At 46.6% G+C, this 19,754-nt stretch overlaps 1 protein-coding gene across 5 annotated transcripts in view; it reads left to right on the plus strand.

Annotated features, from left to right (window-relative positions):
- The window catches only part of GTF2IRD1 (GTF2I repeat domain containing 1), a 156,292-nt gene that overhangs the window by 125,636 nt on the left and 10,902 nt on the right, over positions 1 to 19,754 (plus strand). For all 5 annotated transcript variants that reach the window (XM_077296463.1, XM_077296466.1, XM_077296467.1 and 2 more), the window contains 6 exons: positions 1,740 to 1,823; positions 9,247 to 9,430; positions 9,682 to 9,710; positions 10,273 to 10,350; positions 10,479 to 10,671; positions 11,614 to 11,654. In XM_077296463.1, coding sequence (XP_077152578.1) covers positions 1,740 to 1,823; positions 9,247 to 9,430; positions 9,682 to 9,710; positions 10,273 to 10,350; positions 10,479 to 10,671; positions 11,614 to 11,654 — 609 coding nt within the window. The remainder of the gene's footprint in view (positions 1 to 1,739; positions 1,824 to 9,246; positions 9,431 to 9,681; positions 9,711 to 10,272; positions 10,351 to 10,478; positions 10,672 to 11,613; positions 11,655 to 19,754) is intronic.

The raw sequence follows: 19,754 nt of genomic DNA on the forward strand, positions 1-19,754 counted from the left end.
GACTCTTTACCAGATGCGATATGCAAAAAATGTCATGATAATTCCATAAAAAATGTAGTGGTTTATTGGATTGTCCACAAAAAAAGCACATTGCAGCAAAACATAAAATAGGTGAAGTAGTTACAAAGAGATTGTCCATTTGAGATTCTGAATTGTAAATGGTGTCTCTTTGTCATGGAATAGAAGTCATTATGGCTACCATCTGTTCATTCCTTCTGTGAGTAGTCTGAAGTCCGTGGAGAGTGAAGGAGCAGGCAGGAGTCTCTCCTAAGAGACGTGATTATATATGTCCCATAAAACACGTGTTCTCTCTATATGGTGTTAACTATTACTCTGAGCTAAGTATACAGAAATAGCTTTTGTAATGTCAACAAAAGGCAATGTGCTCAGTACAGTATTGAGAATAAGAATAATACAATTAATATTTAACAGTATGTTTTTGGAGTGAGAGAACATACAAAATTCTCCACCGATGTTCCTGTTGGAGGGATTTGAACCCAGGACCCCAGAGTTGCAAGCAACAGTGCTAACCACTGAGCCACAGAATCTTGTCCTGTAACCCCTGTCCTGTCAGTGGAGAGGAACTCTCAATAGAAACCAATGGAGAAAAAAAGCACATGTGCAGCCATCTCTCCAATGACAGGGGTGGGTGAACCAGGCTTTCTAAATGGAGGGTCTTCTCATTTATGTCACAGCCTCTAAGGCTGGTTTAACATTAGTTTTGAGGAGCTGCAGAGGGCTGCGGACTTGCTCCGTGAAGCCCCACCCTCGGCCGCACCTCCGCCGCTAGCTCCGCCTACTTCTGCATGCGGCCTGCGTACCTATCTTTAACATTAGGTACGCAGGTCGCGCGGCTGTATGAGGATGCTTCTGCATGCGTCGTTTTGACGATGCGGCGACCAGCGTAGGACGCAGCTGGTAGCATTTTCTTTTTCTCTCAGCATCGTCAAAACGATGCATGCGGAAGCATCCGCATACATCCGCACGACCTGCGTACCTAATGTTAAAGATAGGTACGCAGGCAGCATGCAGGCCGCATGCAGAAGTAGGCAGAGCTAGCGGCCGAGGGCGGGGCTTCACAGAGGAAGTCCGCAGCCATCCACAGCTCCTCAAAATGCTAGTGTGAAACTAGCCTTAGATGAGAATACCCCTTGAGGCTTTAAGTGAAGAAAAAAACATATAAAAGCTATTAGTTACTGGGCAACGTCCAGGTTTTTATTATTTTCACCTTTTTTTTAACTTTTAATATTGGTATATTTTAATTGTGGACGTTCACTGTAACATATTAAATTCTCAGCAATTTACTGTACAATACAAATGATTGGGGTCTTCAAAATCCCAGTGACACGTTGCGGAAAAACATGCTCCCAAAAATGAAAGCATGGTGTGGTGTCAGATCTGCAGCATGCTCGTTATTATGCAGATTTTTCTTGCAGGTTTCACTCTATTCAGCGCTTAGTTAATGGAGTAGCGTGAAGTCTGCAATGAAATCCAGAATTCTCTTGGATTTGGAATCAAATCTACAGTGGAAATGTTCCGCAACGTGTGAACATAGCTTAAAGCAGTAAAACAATATTTTTTAGGATTCTTCACAACCATGTGTAGCTTGTTTGAACAACAAGTCATGAAGCACATGTGATTTCTTAACACTTCTTGTAATAGTAGGGTCACTGAAAATCATTTTTATCTTAAAATTAATTTGAGTCACAACTATCAATATAATGTATTCATTCTTCTAGAAAACTATGACGCCAGACTTTCCAGAATAGACATCGCCAATACTCTACGAGAACACGTTCAAGACCTATTTAATAAAAAATATGGTAAGTTCACGTTGATTCTGTATTGTGCTACAGACACATAAGAAAGCGGAGTAAGAGCAATAGATTAGAAGTCTACCTGTTAACACTTTTACTTTTTAGTTTTACCTTTAAGTTTTACTTTTTCTTTTTTGGTGAGTGTAACGGGGTCTACCAAGCTGGGGTACCTCTTTCAGTACCACCCAGTGTTTCAGGAGGTCCACTTTGCTTTGGCTGGAGTCTGAATGAAGGACGCTGGCTGGAATTCCTTGATTACATGAGCGCATATAAAAGCTGACTGCTTCTCCTTTCCAGTCTCACAACACTTTATTCACAGGACACAAAATATATTACACAGACACAGAGGGCAGGCCAATAGAAAAGCAGCAGGCCAGACATACATTACAATAGCCGCAGGGGGCCGGAGCCTGCCGATATTTACTGTGGGAATTACAAAGGTGGGGGGAGGACAGAAGGGGGATATCTTGTCCCCTCTGCCCAGGGGCGCAGCCTGTGGGCTGATGCATCTCACATGGAACCTATTATTCATACATATAACTGCACAACATATTCTGGGTGCTGAGTGGTTCCGTAACACGGCTCCCCTTTTCAGCTACGCGATCGGCATACACAGTCTGATCCTTAACGGATCGGTTTGGGGATGACCGAAGTTTATGGGGTTGGTACAAGTTCCGTTTGTCGACTTAGTCCATCGGCATTACCGTTTTGTTTGCCGGGTCTGTAGTGGATGATGAAGTCCAGAGGTTGTAGGGCTAAACTCCACCGCAGTAATCTGGCGTTGTCTCCGGAGACCCGATTAAGCCAGACTAGGGGATTATGGTCCGTTAGGAGGGAAAACTGTTGTCCATACAAATATGGTTGCAACTTTTTGAGTGCCCATACTACCGCCAGGCACTCCTTCTTGATGGCCGCATAGCTTACTTCACGGGGCAGTAGTTTCCGACACAGGTAAGCTACCAGGTGTTCTTGGCCGTCCGGCCTGACTTGGCTCAGTACTGTCCCCAATCCAAACATAGAAGTGTTAGGAGTCAAGTTCCCACCTCTGCACAGGGGGATTCTCGGGCCATCTCTGCTGCGGTCTCCCATTCTCCTGCCGCAGTGGAGCCTGCTCAGCGGAGACATCGGTCCCAGCGTCTCGCTCAGTCTGACTCTGTACAAAGAGTTACTGCTGCCTTTCCTGCTTCTGCCATTGAAGTCAGTGCTGAGCAGCGGCGATTAGACGCTTCTGGGACTAAGTCCTGCTTTTCTCGTTCTGGCATGCCCAGAGTAAAGGTACCTTCACACTAAGCGACTTTGCAGCGAGAACGACGACGATCCGTGACGTTGCAGCGTCATGGATAGCGATCTCGTTGTGTTTGACACGCAGCAGCGATCTGGATCCCGCTGTGATATCGCTGGTCGGAGCTAGAAGTCCAGAACTTTATTTCGTCGCTGATCACCCGCTGTCCATCGCTGGATCGGTGTGTGTGACGCCGATCCAGCGATGTGTTCACTTGTAACCAGGGTAAATATCGGGTTACTAAGCGCAGGGCCACGCTTAGTAACCCGATATTTACCCTGGTTACCATTGTAAAAGTAAAAAAACACACTACATACTCGCTGACACATTCAGTGCAGGGAAGCCGTCGGCGGGGGACGTGACAGACATCAGAAGGTGAGTATGTAGTGTTTTTTTTTTACTTTTATAATGGTAACCAGGGTAAATATTGGGTTACTAAGCGCGGCCCTGCACTTAGTAACCCGATGTTTACCCTGGTTACCCGGGTGCTGCAGGGGGACTTCGGCATCGTTGAAGACAGTTTCAACTATGCCGAAGTCGTTCCCCTGATCGTTGGTCGCTGTAGAGAGCTGTCTGTGTGACAGCTCCCCAGCGACCTAAACATCGACGCTGCAGCGATCGGCTCGTTTTCTATATCGCTGCAGCGTCGCTGAGTGTGACGGTACCCTAAGATCTCTCAGTGGAGATCGAGAGTCACATGATCTGATACTGCAGCTAAGGCCATTGGTCCTTCAGGAAGGTCCTGTAGGTGCTCACGCTCTGTGGCAGCCTCTCATTGGTCCTTCTAGGAAGGTCCTGTACGTGCTGCAACTATTTAAGGCTCGCATGGCCGCACGGCCATGCGCTAGTATTGTTCTTTGTTATGTGCTTTGCGCCAGTGTGGTCACGTGAGAGTGTGTTCGGGGACCCGGCTGACATAAGCCCCTAGAATGCTGGCACCTCCGGCGAGGAGTTTGTGTTTGTATGTATTCAGGGACCTGGCTGAAATAAGCCCCTAGAATGCTGTCACCTCCGGCGAGGAGTTTTGTGTGCATGCGTGACCACTGACTGCTCTCTGTTTGGGCAGTTAGCCTGTGCCTCTGTGAAGTCTAACAGGCCACAGTGCTTTGCTTTCACGGCTACTCGGTGAATTAACTGAGTTAGTCCATACCGCCATATAGTGCCGCCGTTTGCTAGCAGCAGGTACTCTTGCATGGTGGACCCCGGGCTGCGAACGCACCAATATCAATAAAACATCTCTATTTACTCGGTGCGTTCCGCTAGCCCTAACAAGAAGCGTCTGTGTGAACAAGGAAACGTTTAGTTGGATCGGGTGCGGCCAATACAGGGGTATTGGTGAGGGCGTCCTTTAGCTGGCGGAAGGCTTCCTCACACTCTGAGGTCCAGGTTACCTGGCGGGGTTGGTTCTTACGGGTCAGATCAGTGAGGGGCTTGGCTACGCTGCTGTAATTGGGAACGTATTTACTGTAATACCCTGCTGTCCCTAGAAACGCCATGACCTGGGTTTTAGTGCGTGGGGAGGGCCATTTGGCTATGGCCTCAATCTTGGCTGGTTCTGGTCGCTGTTTCCCACTTCCCACCCAATGCCCTAAATACTGAACCTCTGCTTTGCCCACATGACACTTGTTTGGGTTCAGGGTGATTCCGGCCTTGTGGATCCTGTCCAATACTGTCTCTATGTGTTTTAGATGCTCTTCCCATGTCGCGCTGTAGATGGCGATGTTGTCCAGGTAGGCACAAGCATAGTCCTGGAGACCATCCAGAAGCCGGTCAGCCAGCTTCTGGAAGGTCGCCGGGGCATTCTTCATCCCGAATGGCATAACTCGAAACTGGAATAAGCTGAACGGGGTGACAAATGCCGACTTGGGAATAGCGTCAGGACTAAGGGGAATGTGCCAGTAGCCTTTGCATAGATCGATGGTGGTCAAATACTTTGCCCCCGCCAGCCGGTCTAACAACTCATCCACACGCGGCATGGGATACGCATCCGTCACTGTTTTCTCATTGAGCTTACGATAGTCTACACAAAACCGTGTAGTCCCATCCTTCTTGGGCACTAACACTACGGGGGATGCCCAGGGACTATCTGACTCTTCAATGACCCCTAAACGCAACATCTCTTGTATCTCTTGTCGCATCCCTTCTCGTACAGACTCAGGGACGCGGAAGGGGGGTTGTCGCAGGGGGGTCTGATCCTGGGTCTCAATCTTGTGTTGTGCCAGGCGAGTGTACCCTGGTCTCCCCGAAAACATCCTCTGTCGCTGCCTCAACAACACCTCCGCCTGCTGTCTCTCCCGGGGGCCGAGGTCTTCACCCAAGTGTACCTGGTCCCATGTTTCAGACTGAGTCCTTTCCCCTAAGAAATCAGGCAAGGGAAGTCCGGCGAACTCCTCTGCTTCAGGTGCACAGATGGCCACTACCTCTCCAGGGCGCTCCCGGTAGGGCTTCAGCATATTCACGTGGAACATGCGGATAACCCTGGGGTCGTCACAATTGGCGACATTATAGGTGGTGTCAGCTATTTTCCCCACTACCTGGTAGGGCCCCTGCCATGCAGCTTGGAACTTGTTCTGCCTAGTGGGCTCTAACACCAGGACCTTCTGTCCTATTTCCAAGGTGCGCTCTCTGGCCCTCCGATCGTACCATACGCGCTGGCGCCGCTGGGCCACCTGCATGTTCCCATGTACAGCCTGGGTCAGCTCCTGTAGGCAGTCCCGGAATTCCAGCACATAGGGTACAATAGGTACCCCTTCTATGATGCCCTCCCCTTCCCAGTGTTCTAGCACTAAGTCTAGGTGTCCCCTTACCCATCTCCCGTATACCAGTTCGAACGGGGAGAACCCCGTGAATTATTGGGGCACCTCCCGATAGGCAAACAGGAGGTGAGGCAAGAATTTCTCCCAGTCCCTGTAGGTCCTGGTAAAAGTCCCAATGAGTTGTTTTAACGTCCCGTTAAAGCGTTCACACAACCCATTGGTTTGCGGATGGTACGGGGCGCTTCTAATGGACTTTACGCCACACAGCTTCCACAGTTGGTTGGTCACTTCTGCTGTAAACTGGGTACCCTGGTCCGAGATAATCTCCTGGGGAAATCCAACCCGTGAGAAAACCTGGAGCAGGGCAGCTGCCACCGTCTCTGCCAGTATGTTAGGTAACGCAACCTCTGGATACCGTGTGGTATAATCTACCACTGTCAATATATACCTTTTCCCTGACGGACTGGGTTTGGCTAACGGCCCTATCAGATCGACCGCTACTCGGCTAAATGGTTCCTCCACAATGGGGAGGGGGCGTAATTTGGCCTTGCATCGATCTCCCCTCTTGCCAATGCGCTGGCAACTGTCACAGGTCTGGCAGTACTGACGAACATCATAGGTTACCCCCGGCCAAAAGAAGTTTTGTGTCAGACGATGCCTGGTGCGACTGACGCCGAAGTGCCCGGCCAAGGGTATGTCATGAGAGATTCGCAGTAACTCCTGCCTATACTTCTTGGGAACTACCAGCTGTCATTTTATAGTGGGGCTCGTCCCTGTGTGGTGCTGCTCTGTGATCTGGTAGAGGAGTCCCTGCTTCCATATAAACTGTTCCCCTTCCAGTACCCCTCTCCCCTCCTGTGCCTTCCCATGATATCCCTCCAATGAAGGATCCTCAAGTAACTCCCTCTTAAATTCATCTGGGGTGGCCCAAGAAATGTGTCTGGCTATGGAAATAAGTGTAGGGCTGGGATGTCTTACCTGGGCCTCCTCTGAGTGTGATTCCGCCTTCGCAGCTCGAGCTTGTCTCCGGGTGGTCACAGGATATGTCTCAGCCAGAGGGGCAACCGAGAAGGCAGACAACATGGGCCCCAAGTCATTTCCCAGCAAGACGTCTGCAGGCAAATCCTCCATCAAGCCGACCTCAACAAGGCCATCCCCGACTCCCCAGTTCAGGTGAATCCTGGCAGTGGGCAGTCGATGTATGGCTCCCCCTGCTACACAGACTGCCACTGTCCGGTCCGTCTTCTCTTGGTCCCAGACGAGATGAGGCTTCACAAGGGTCAAAGTTGCTCCGGAATCTCTTAGTCCCTGCATGCGTTTCCCATTAACCCACACGACCTGTCGATGCTGTTGTCGATTATCTGCCCGAGCTGCCTGCACGGGGTCTACTTCATGCAGCACTTCCTCCATTTCTTCCACCCCTTGGTTAGTTGTAGCCCCCAATGCCGGGTCAGCTTCGCCTTGGTAGCAGTGTACAGTGGCCCGGCTGAAGGTAGCTGTTCCCACCTTTGGCCACTGGGTATGCTGAGTCCGGTTGGGTCATTGTCTTTGCAGGTGGCCCAGCTGACGGCAGGTGTGGCATTGCGCCCCAGGGGAACTGTGGTAGGCCGGGTTTCTAGCTGGTCCCCCTACACTCTTCGGTGGTTTGGGGCCCTCCAGGTCCATGGGCGGACCCTTAGTGACCATCTTTGATCTGGACAACTGAGGCCTCCTGGCGTCATGATGTTCATCGGCCAGACGAGCGACTTCCTCAAGAGTCATTGGCCGCCTGTCCCGAAGCCATTCTTGGGTCTCGGGGGTTAGTCCATTAAAGAACAAGAAGAGCTGGAGGACGTCCTCCTTAGTGGTTGCTTCGCTCCCTTGTACCCACTGTAGCAGTGACTGCCGTAATTTACAGGCCCATTCAGCATGGGTATCGGTTACTCGTTTTATAAGTCCGCGGAACTTTTGGCGGTATGCCTCTGGTGTCAGCGCATACCGTGCCAAGATCACTTCTTTGATCCGCTCATAGTCCATACAGTCCTCATCAGGTACTGTGCGATAGGCGTCTGCTGCCCGGCCTGTCAGCTTGCTGGCCAGAATCTGAACCCGTTCCTCCGGCTTCACTTGATGAAGGGCACACTGCCGCTCAAAGTCCTGCAGAAAGCCATCAATGTCTTCCTCTGCCTCCCCCAACTGTCGGAAGGCATTATACTGGATCTTTTTGTGGCTTACTGTTGAAGGTACCTGGTCGGAGGCCAGAGCTCCCCCTGCTCGCTGACTCTCCTCTCTCCACTCTGCCATCTCCATCTTGGCCAGCTCCACTTTGGTCCGCTCTGCCATCTCCATCTTGGTTAGCTCTATCCTGGTCCGTTCGGCCATCTTTTCTTTCAGATCAGTACGCACATCAGCCATCACCTCTCGTATGATCTCTACTGCAGGGTTTGGGACATAGAACGCCAGTCTGTTCTTTACCTCCCTCTGGAATTCAGTCTCCTCCACGTTCACATTGGGGGGCGCTGCACTGTCGTGTTCCATGATGGCTGCTATAAAATCCGCTTTTGTTTTGTTGCTGGCGATTAACCCTCGGGCTTCCACCAGATCTTTTAATGTAGTCCTCTTTAACTTCTGGTAGTTGTTTTCCATTCATTCCTTTCCTCCTGTAGAAGGGGTGTCACATCCCGCTGTCTGCCACCAGTGTAACGGGGTCTACCAAGCTGGGGTACCTCTTTCAGTACCACCCCGTGTTTCAGGAGGTCCACTTTGCTTTGGCTGGAGTCTGAATGAAGGACGCTGGCTGGAATTCCTTGATTACATGAGAGCATATAAAAGCTGACTGCTTCTCCACGTATTTCCAGTCTCACAACACTTTATTCACAGGACACAAAATATATTACACAGATACAGAGGGCAGGCCAATAGAAAAGCAGCAGGCCAGACATTCATTACAATAGCCGCAGGGGGCCGGAGCCTGCCGATATTTACTGTGGGAATTACAAAGGTGGGGTGAGGACAGAAGAAGGGATATCTTGTCCCCTCTGCCCAGGGGCGCAGCCTGTGGGCTGATGCATCTCACATGGAACCTATTATTCATACATATAACTGCACAACATATTCTGGGTGCTGAGTGGTTCCGTAACACGTAACAGTGAAGTTTTAAAAACAAATGATGCAGATCTACATTTTCTTACTTGCATCAAACTTTTGAATTGGGATCTATTACTCGGTCATCAAAATGGGCAATAATTAGGACTATAAAGGATTGTGTTATTGACTGTATGAAAATCAAATGGTCCAAACATGTTATTGTTCTTATAATTCTGAACGAGAAAACCAAAATGTAGTTATACGTTTACTACAAGAACCCGCCATTTCACATATATAAAGTAAAAATGTCTGTGATTTCCTCTAGGTGAAGCCCTCGGAATCAAGTACCCAGTTCAAGTACCTTATAAACGCTTTATGAGTAACCCTGACTCTGTTATAATAGAAGGAATGCCTCCAGGGATTCCTTTCCGAAAACCTTGTACCTTTGGATCACAGAATCTAGAACGGATATTGGCAGTGGCAGATAAGATCAGGTTCACAGTTACAAGGTATGAGCATGACTCTACGATCACTCGTTGCTTTCCAAACCAGAAAACAAGATCTTCATATTCTTATTTAGAGACTTATTAGTTTCTATTCAATCAGGTAGATATTAGTACTTTATAAGGGACACTTATTTTTAATGTTTGTTATATATGTGTTATGTATTTTTTTTTATCAAGTGAACGTCACTTAAGCACTAGTAAAATCCATGTTATACTAAAAACATTTAGATTAATATTTTGTATTTATGTTGTAGGCCATTTCAGAGACTCATTCCGAGACCTGGTAAGATGCTGTTTTATGTTTTGCATTGTATTTAGATTACAATAATTGAATTCACTAGTTATATACTTTACTAAAGGGTTATTCCCAAAATAATAAATTATCCCCTAACTATATGATAGCAGATAACTAACTGATCACTGGATATGACTATTAATGCAGGGCTCTGATATCCTGAGAACAGGGTTGCAGCGCCCTGCCTTGAATGGGGTGGAGGTGTGCATGCTCTACGCCCACGCTATTCATTTTCTATCGGACTGCCTGAAAGAGCAGAGTGCTTCACATGGCTTGCATGCAGACCAAGCAAGCTCATCTCCGCTCCATTCAAGATGGATTTCTGCAGTGTCGTTCTTGGGGATCCAGAGCCCCTTTTGCAAGATCGGTGTGTTTTACTCTTGTGGTTGTACCCCCAGTGATCAGTAAGTTACACATAGAGAATAACTTATGATTTTGGGAAAAACCCTTTAAGTCAACTCAATTTTTGGAAAATGTATGGACCCATATGTTAATTTGTGTTATACTACCATGCGTAGTCACCTCACTCCAGATGATATTATTCCTTCAGATGATGAAGATGCCAATAGATTGGGAGAAAAAGTAATTCTTCGGGAACAAGTAAAAGAGCTCTTTAATGAAAAATATGGTTAGTTTATATTTTTATGTCTCGACTTTATTTTTTAGAAAAAACTATTAGATTTAATGTAATTTATATACTATTCTTTTCGGCTATTCATAGTGTCTTTTACAGGTGTGACTTTTTGCTTGTTGCAGGTGAAGCCCTAGGGTTGGGCCGTCCAGTACTGGTACCCTATAAATTAATCAGAGATAATCCTAATTCTATAGAAGTCGCTGGTCTGCCAAATGACATACCATTCAGGAATCCAAATACTTATGACATATCACGCCTGGAAAAAGTATTGAAAGCACGGGAAAGCATTCATATGGTGATAATAAACCAACTGCAGTAAGTACTTTGTACTGGAGACAAGAGGACTAGCTTTTAGTTAAATTTGTTTTATCAAACCTGGTGTAAAACACTTGCTTGCAATAGTCACAGCTTTAATATATTTACCATTAACATTGAGTATAGAGAACCTTACTGTATAGGCTAATAAGGTACAGTATATGTATTATGGTGGTAATAGTCTTGATGGACGCCTACAGTATGCATTTTCAGATATACTGTTTATTGGCCAGACGGAGGCTAAGTGGGCACTCATTTAGCCTCTGTGTGGTGAATAGAGGCCTATGGAAACATTAAAAGGCTTTTCACCATTTTGATATTGATGATCTATCCTTCGAATACTGAAGATCATGAATATCAAATCAGTTGGACTACGACCCCCAGCCGAGACACCGATCAGCAATTTGCAACATTGGCAGAGACCTGATGTAAACATTGAACGGATTGTAGCACTGCCTCCCTGTCACACTGTGCAGTCGCTGCTTCAGGGTACTACAGATCAGCTCTTAATATTGGAATATGAGCTTGCATGTAGTACCTGGCAGCGGCCACTAAAAAGTGGGAGGGTGCAATGGTGGTCCACTCCAATACCGGTGCTGAAAACAGCTGATCAGTGGGAGTGCCAGGTATCGGACCCCTGCCCACCTGATAATAGATCATCAGTATCAAAGTAGTGGAAAAAACCCTTTTATAGTATACCCGGCACCGGCATATCCATTTGGCTAAGTGTGATGCTCTTTGAGTAAATTAATATAAATACAAATAAAAAGTGTAAGGGAACATGATAACATGCCATCCTCAGAGACAACATGGCTGTAGTAGGCAGTCACTGCCTGCCACAATGATGTTTGCTTCACATTGACCTTTCATACATAGAAAGACAGATAGGGTTTTTGTAAAGTAACAGGAAAGTAATCTATACATTTCTATTTATTTTTACAGGCCATTTTCAGAAATATGTATCGAGCCACCATCACATTTAAGTAAGTGTACAAATATGTTTTAGGATTATACGTCAGACATTCTTTGCTCTTATTTATCTGATGTTTTGTAAAGTAAGACCTGCTGTTTATAAAAGGAGAAGAGTCTGAAAAGTTAGGGTTAAATAGTAAAAAGCAGAATTGTGGAGTAGAGAGTGAAAGCTCCAGAAGGACTGGTGAGCCATAATATATGAAATGTGTGTTTCCTGTCTAAAGATGGAAATAAGACTTAAATTGCACTTACAGATCTATATATGTAAGAGGCATCATGATTACTCGCCAATCCCGCTTCCTGCACAGTAGCTCCGCCCCAACCACATCACCACACATAATCCCGCCCCCCACCCCATTACCACACACAATACCGCCCCCCCCCACATTACCACACACAATTCCGCCCCCCACCCCATTACCAGACACAATCCCGCCCCCCACCCCATTACCAGACACAATCCCGCCCCCCACCCCATTACCACACACAATCCTGCCCCGCACCCCATCACCACACATAATCCCGCCCCCCACCACCACACACAATCCCGCCCCACCACAAAACCACACATAATCCCGCCCCCCACCACATTACCACACATAATCCCACCCCCCACCATATCACCACACACAATCCCGCCCCCACCACAAAACCACACACAATCCCACCCCCCACCACATCACCACACACAATCCCGCCCCCCATCCCATTACCACACACAGTCCCGCCCCCCACCCCATTACCACACACAATCCCGCCCCCCACCCCATTACCACACACAATCCCGCCCCCACCCCATTACCATACACAATCCCGCCCCCCACCCCATTACCACAAACAATCCTGCCCCGCACCCCATCACCACACATAATCCCACCCCCCACCACCACACATAATCCCGCCCCCCCACCACATTACCACACATAATCCCACCCACCCACCACATCACCACACATAATCCCGCCCCCCCAACACATCACCACACATAATCCCGCCCCCCACCCCATTACCACACATAATCCCACCTGTTGTGAATTCCGTTCTCGGACTCCCTCCTGTGGTCATGAATGGTACTTTGGTTAGTTCTGCTCTTGGACTCCCTCTGGTGGCTTTGAGCGGAACTGCTGGTCACTGAGGTTGGCTTTGTCAGCTGCTCTCGTTTATTGCTATGCTGGCTTCCCTATTTAACTCCACTCAGATCGTTACTTCATGCCAGCTGTCAATGTTTCAGTATTGGTTCAGATCTCTCTTGGACTTCTCTGAGGACCTGTCTACTCCAGCAGAAGCTAAGTCTTTGCTAGTTCATTTGTTGTTACTGCTTCCTGAATATATTTCTTAGTACTGCTAATTTCTAGTCCAGCTTGCTATCATGATATTCCCTTGCTAGCTGGAAGCTCTGGGGTGCAGAGTGGCACCTCCACACCGTGAGTCGGTGTGGGGAGTCTTTTTGCTTACTCTGCGTGGTTTTTTGTAGTCTTTTGTGCTGACCGCATAGTTCCCTTTTCTATCCTCTGACTATTTAGTGAAGTCTGGCCTCCTTTGCTAAAACCTGCTTCATTCCTGTGTTTGTGACTTTCCTCTTAACTCACAGTCAATATATGTGGGGGGCTGCCTTTACCTTTGGGGAATTTCTCTGAGGCAAGGTTAGGCTTCTATTTCTATCTTTAGGGGTAGTTAGCTCTTAGGCTGTGAAGAGGCGTCTAGGGAGAGTTAGGTACGCTCCACGGCTATTTCTAGTGTGTGTGATAGGAGTAGGGTTTGCGGTCAGCAGAGTTCCCACTTTCCCAGAGCTTGTTCTGATCACTAGTTTACTCATCAGGTCATTCCGGGTGCTCCTAACCACCAGGTCCATAACACCCACCCCATTACCACACATAATCCCCCCACCACATCACCACACATAATCCCGCCCCCCCACCACATTACCACAAATAATCCCGCCCCCCAACCACATTACCACACATAATCCCGCCCCCACCACATTACCACACATAATCCCGCCCCCCCACCACATTACCACACATAATCCCGCCCCACCACATTACCACTTATAATGCCGCCCCCCACCACATCACCACACATAATCCTGCCCCCCAACACCTCACCATACATAATCCCGCCCCCCAACACATCAACACACATAATCCCGCCTCCCCACAGCATTACCACACATAATCCAACCCACACCACATCACCCCACATAATCCCACCCCCCACCACATCACCACACATAATCCCGCCCTCCACCACATCACCACACATAATCCCGCCCCCCACCTCATCACCACACATAATCCCACCCCCCACCCCGTTACCACACATAATCCCGCCCCCCCACCACATCACCACACATAATCCCGCCCCCCACCACATCACCACACATAATCCCGCCCCCCACCACATCACCACACATAATCCCGCCCCCCACCACATTACCACAGATAATCCTGCCCCCCACCACATTACCACAAATAATCCTGCCCCCCACCACATCACACAATCCCGCCCCCCACCTCATCACCACACATAATCCAACCCCCCCACCCTGTTACCACACATAATCCCACCCCCCCATCACATCACCACACATAATCCCGCCCCCCCACCACATCACCACACATAATCCCGCCCTCCCACATCACCACACATAATCCCGCCCCCACCACATTACCACAGATAATCCTGCCCCCCACCACATTACCACAGATAATCCTGCCCCCCACCACATTACCACAGATAATCCTGCCCCCCACCACATCACCACACATAATCCCGCCCCCACATCACCACACATCATCCCGCCCCCATATCACCACACATAATCCAGCCCCCCCACCACATTACTACACATAATTCCGCCCCCCACCACATTACCACAGATAATCCCGCCCCCCACCACATTAGATAGCAATGAGCGTGCCGAGCGTTAGCTGGCTGGAAATAGCTAGTATGATATAAGGCCTATATTCATCTACTGTGTAGCTATTTAATAGTAATGCGCATGGGATGATCCTACACTGTCTAATATTAAAACCTTACCATGTTTCAGAAGTGACCTGTGTGAATAAGGGCAGACAAGGGACTGGGTCCCGAACTCTTGACACCTCAGCCTTTGGAATCTTTTTAACCCCCTAATGACCGCCGATACACCTTTTCACGGCGGTAGTTAAGGGTACTTAAACCACAGCGCCGTTAATTAACGGAAAAAGTGTATAGCGCCCCCCAGAGTCGGATTTTCTCCAGGGTCTTGGCTGCCAGGTGTAGCCGAGACCCCAGGGAACATGATTCGGGTCGGTTTTTACCAACCCTGGGGTTGCGATCGCCGTTATTAACCGTATAACAGCGACCGCAAAAAAAAAGTCTGATTTGCCATTTAATTTCTCTCTCCTCTGATGTGATCACACATCAGAGGGGAGAAAAATAGGGTCCCCGATTTCTTCCCCCCCCGGTACCCCCATTGTGCCTGCATGGCCCCCTGAAGTCCCCCGGCCCTCCTGCTTCCGGGAGAAAATGGCAGGCGCATGCGCAGTGCGCCCGCTGAGATCTGCCGGCCTGCACCAGTCAACAATACCGAGATTTTTCCTATTGGTTCATTTTGGTCACTGTGATTGACCCTATCACAGTGATCAAAATAAAAACAAATAGTAAAACAACCCTCCTTTTATCACCCCCTTAGTTAGGTAAAAATAATAAAGAAAATTTATTTATATCCATTTTCCCATTAGGGTTAGAGTTGGGTTACAGTGAGTTGGGCTAAAGGGTTAGGGTTGGGGTGAAGTTAGGGTTAGGGTTGGGATTAGGGTTGGGATAAGGGTTAGGGTTGAGATTAGGGAAAGAGTTGGGATTAGGGTTAGGATTAGGGTTAGGGTTGGGATTAGTGTTAGGGATGTGTTGGGGTTAGAGTTGTGGTTAGGGTTGGGATTAGGGTTAGGGGTTTGTTGGGGTTAGGGTTGTGATTAGGGTTATGGTTAGGGTTGGGATTAGGGATAGGAATGTGTTGGGGTTAGGGCTGTGGTTAGGTTTATGGCTAGGGTTGGGATTCGTTTTAGGGGTGTGTTGGGGTTAGTGTTGTGATTAGGGTTATGGTTAGAGTTGGGATTAGGGTTAGGTTGGGGTTAGGGTTGTGATTAGTGTTATGGTTAGGGTTGGGATTAGGGTTAGGGTGCGTTGGGGTTAGGCTTGGAGTTAGAATTGTGGGATTCCACTGTTTAGGTACATTAGGGGGTTTCCAAACACGACATGGCACCACCATTGATTAATGCCAGTTTTGCGTTCAAAAAGTCAAATGGTGGTCCCTCCCTTCTGAGCTTTGCCAAACAGTGGTTTACCCCCACATATGGGGCATCAGCATACTCAGGACAAATTGGACAACAACTTTTGGGGTCCAATCTGTCCTGTTACCCTTGGGAAAATAAAAAAATGGGGGCTAAAAAATCATTTTTGTGGATAAAAAAATGATTTTTTTATTTTCACGGCTCTGTGTTATAAACTGTGAAGCACTTGGGGGTTCAAGGTGCTCACCACACATCTAGATAAGTTACTTAAGGGGTCTATTTTCCCAAATGGTGTCACTTGTGGGAGTTTCCACTGTTTAGGCACATCAGGGGCTCTCCAAAAGCGACATGGCATCCGATCTCAATTCCAGCCAATTCTGCATTGAAAAAGTCAAACAGCGCTCCTTCCCTTCGAAGCTCTGCCGTGCGCCCAAACAGTGGTTTACCCCCACATATGGAGTATCAGCGTATTCAGGAGACATTACACAGCAAATTGTGTGGATTATTTTCTTCTTTTCCACTGTGAAAACAAAAAAAATTAGTTCTGAAGTAAAATGTTTGTAAAAAAAAAGTTAAATGTTAATTTTTTACTTTCACATTGCTGCAGTTCCTGTGAAGAATGTAAAGGGTTAATAAACTTCTTGAATGTGGTTTTGAGTACCTTTAGGGGTGCAGTTTTTAGTTAGAATGGTGTCACTTTTGGGTATTTTCTGTCATGTACACCCCTCAAATTGAGTTTAAATATGAGATGGTCCCTAAAAAAAATGTTTTTTGTAAATTTTGTTGTAAAAATGGGAAATTGCTGGTCAAATTTTAACCCTTATAACTTCCTAGCAAAAAAAATTTTGTTTCCAAAATTGTGCTGATGTAAAGTAGACATGTGGGAAATGTTATTTATTAACTAGTTTGTGTCACATAAGTCTCTGTTTGAAAATTGCGAAATTTTCAAAATTTTCCCCAAATTTCCGTTTTTTTTCACAAATAAACGCAAAAATTATTGACCTAAATTTACCACTAACATGAAGCCCAATATGTCACGAAAAAACAGTCTCAGAATCGCTAGGATCCGTTGAAGCGTTCCTGAGTTATTACCTCATAAAGGGACACTGGTCAGAATTGCAAAAAATGGCCAGGTCATTAACCCCTTAAGCCCCAAGGGTGGTTTGCACGTTAATGACCGGGCCAATTTTTACTATTCTGACCACTGTCCCTTTATGAGGTTATAACTCTGGAACGCTTCAACGGATCCTGATGATTCTGACACTGTTTTCTCGTGACATATTGTACTTCATGATAGTGGTAAAATTTATTTGGTATTACCTGCGTTTATTTGTGAAAAAAACGGAAATTTTCCAACTTTGAATTGTTATGCCCTTAAATCACAGAGATGTGTCACACAAAATACTTAATAAGTAACATTTCCCACATGTCTACTTTACATCAGCACAATTTTGGAAACAACATTTTTTTTTGTTAGAAAGTTATAAGGTTATGTTTTATTATATAAAATTTATCTGATTATGTAATGCTTGGTTTCGGTGAATAATTTTTGTTTTTCTGGGCACCTAGAATTTTTTTGACTGTGATAATTTGTTACTTATGGCGGGTTTTCTATCTGGGACTATCAATAGGGAGTCATGGGTGGCCGATGCTCTGGATGCCTTCTCTGAAACAGAGGAAGGAAGTGGCACAAAAAATACAGATCTTAGAAGCCTTTTCAATGATTTGACCATATGTTATAAAGATAATATCCGCTCCTGGTGGGAAACGCAGTCACTGGAAAACTATATTAAGAACAAAATAGTACCCAAAGGTCTGAGGATATCCATTACGCCAGCACGGAGATCTAGGTCGGCAAATCTTCTTGATAGGTGGGAGACAGAACTAACTGAAAGTTCATTAAGATTTATGACCATCTTGTTAGAAGAAGAAAGAAAAACTTTTGAGGCTACCTCTAAAAAATTGGCTGAACAAGTGGAGGAGGTTTTGAAACTAAAAACACACACTGATTTTTCTAGGAGGGAAGCCAGCCTTCAAACGACAGTGGAACAGTTTCAGAGCGAGATTAAGACTAGGAAGCATAAACAGTTCACCCGGGATATCCAGGATTTCAAAGAGAAAAAGGTATATACATTTTTGCAGGAGGATAGGAGAGTACGTAATACAGTGGACGTGTCATCTTCTGATATTGATTCTTCTGATACTGATAGAGGCACATCCAACTTTTTAGAAAGTAGAGGTATTTTTGGAGGGACACGTAAGAAAAACAATAGGCAAAAATGGGTAAGACAGGAACGTATGGTAACAAGGAATTTTCAAAGGAGGGAAGTATCTCCTACAGGACCCTCTTCACTATCCTCATCATTGTCTTTTTTAGAGAAGAAGAGGGCCACGGCTATGGACCCTCAAAAAGACAAAGAGGACAGGCACAAGAAATGATGGAGGAAAATAGGATTATTAACCTATCCTCTTACCCATTAAATGAAGTGGAAAGGACAGTCCTATCCAAGGGTCTCTCGTTTGTTCCTACAAACAAATTTGACGAGTTTGGGTGGGTCAAAGATATAAACTTGTTTATCAGAAAGGTCAGATGGAAGAAATTCTTTAAAACACATGATCGTGTTGAGTGTGAACGGCTAGGGGTGACTGAGGAGGATCTACCTAGTGTGAGAATTCTGACTGACCTACTCAGGGAGAACGAGAGACCTTTGGATGTAGGCCCTTTTACTGACCTTAAGCCTAAGAGTGTCAGAATGCCCCCACAGGAAGGTTTGGATAGCACTGAAATATTTACCAGATTGGTGATCAAGGACCTGGAAAAAATCAGTGCTATAGGTGATGGGTATCATTCTAATCTGACGAGAGCAGAGAGGGAGGCGTTGGATGGTTTGGCTGCTAATAAGGATTATGTGTTTAAACCCTCAGATAAAGGGGGTAACATGGTGATATTAGATCTAGAGCAATACCAGGTGATGTGTAATAACATTCTTAAGGACACATCCACTTATAGACCTCTTAAAAAAGATCCTACTAATGAGTTTATGGAGGACTTAAAAATACTCCTGACTGAGGCAAGAAATGCTGGCCTAATATCGAAGAACGAATATGACTTTATGCTTCCGAAGTTCCCAGTTCTGGCTGTGTTCTACTCATTGCCTAAGGTGCATAAGGGTTTGAGCCCACTAAAGGGCCGCCCAATAGTGGCTGGAATTGATTCAATTACGCAGAACACAAGTGTGTATATTGATAGAGTGTTAAGACCTTTTGTGGTTTCATTGCCCTCTTATGTTAGGGACTCCTCGGATCTCCTCCTCAGGCTTGAGGATATAGTCCTTAGTGATGATGTATGTTTTGCCTCCATAGATGTGGAGGCGCTTTATAGTAACATTCCACACAATAAGGGCCTCCAGGCTACTAGTTTCTTTCTGAGATCAAGGGGTATACAATTGTCCCGGCATAATCAGTGTATTGTTGGGTTACTTGAGTTCGTGCTCAAACATAATTATTTTGCTTTTGGTGGTGGGTTCTTCCACCAGCTCAGGGGAACGGCGATGGGGAGCCCTTGTGCTCCCACGTATGCTAATCTGTTCCTGGGCTGGTGGGAGGACCTATCAGTTTTTGGAGAGGACGATGCCTTCTGGTGGAGACCCCAAATATTATTTTGGGGTAGGTACATAGACGATGTGCTTGTGTTATGGTCCGGTGGGGTATCGTCATTCTCCCAATTTGTAGATGAGCTCAATGACAATACAATTGGTCTCAGACTGACGTACGAGTTGCAACGTGACTCTATCAATTTCTTGGATTTGAAGATTTCTAGAGGCAATGCAGGCCGGA

The sequence above is a fragment of the Ranitomeya variabilis genome, chromosome 3 (genome assembly GCF_051348905.1).
Source record: "Ranitomeya variabilis isolate aRanVar5 chromosome 3, aRanVar5.hap1, whole genome shotgun sequence".
Taxonomy (NCBI): Eukaryota; Metazoa; Chordata; class Amphibia; order Anura; family Dendrobatidae; genus Ranitomeya; species Ranitomeya variabilis.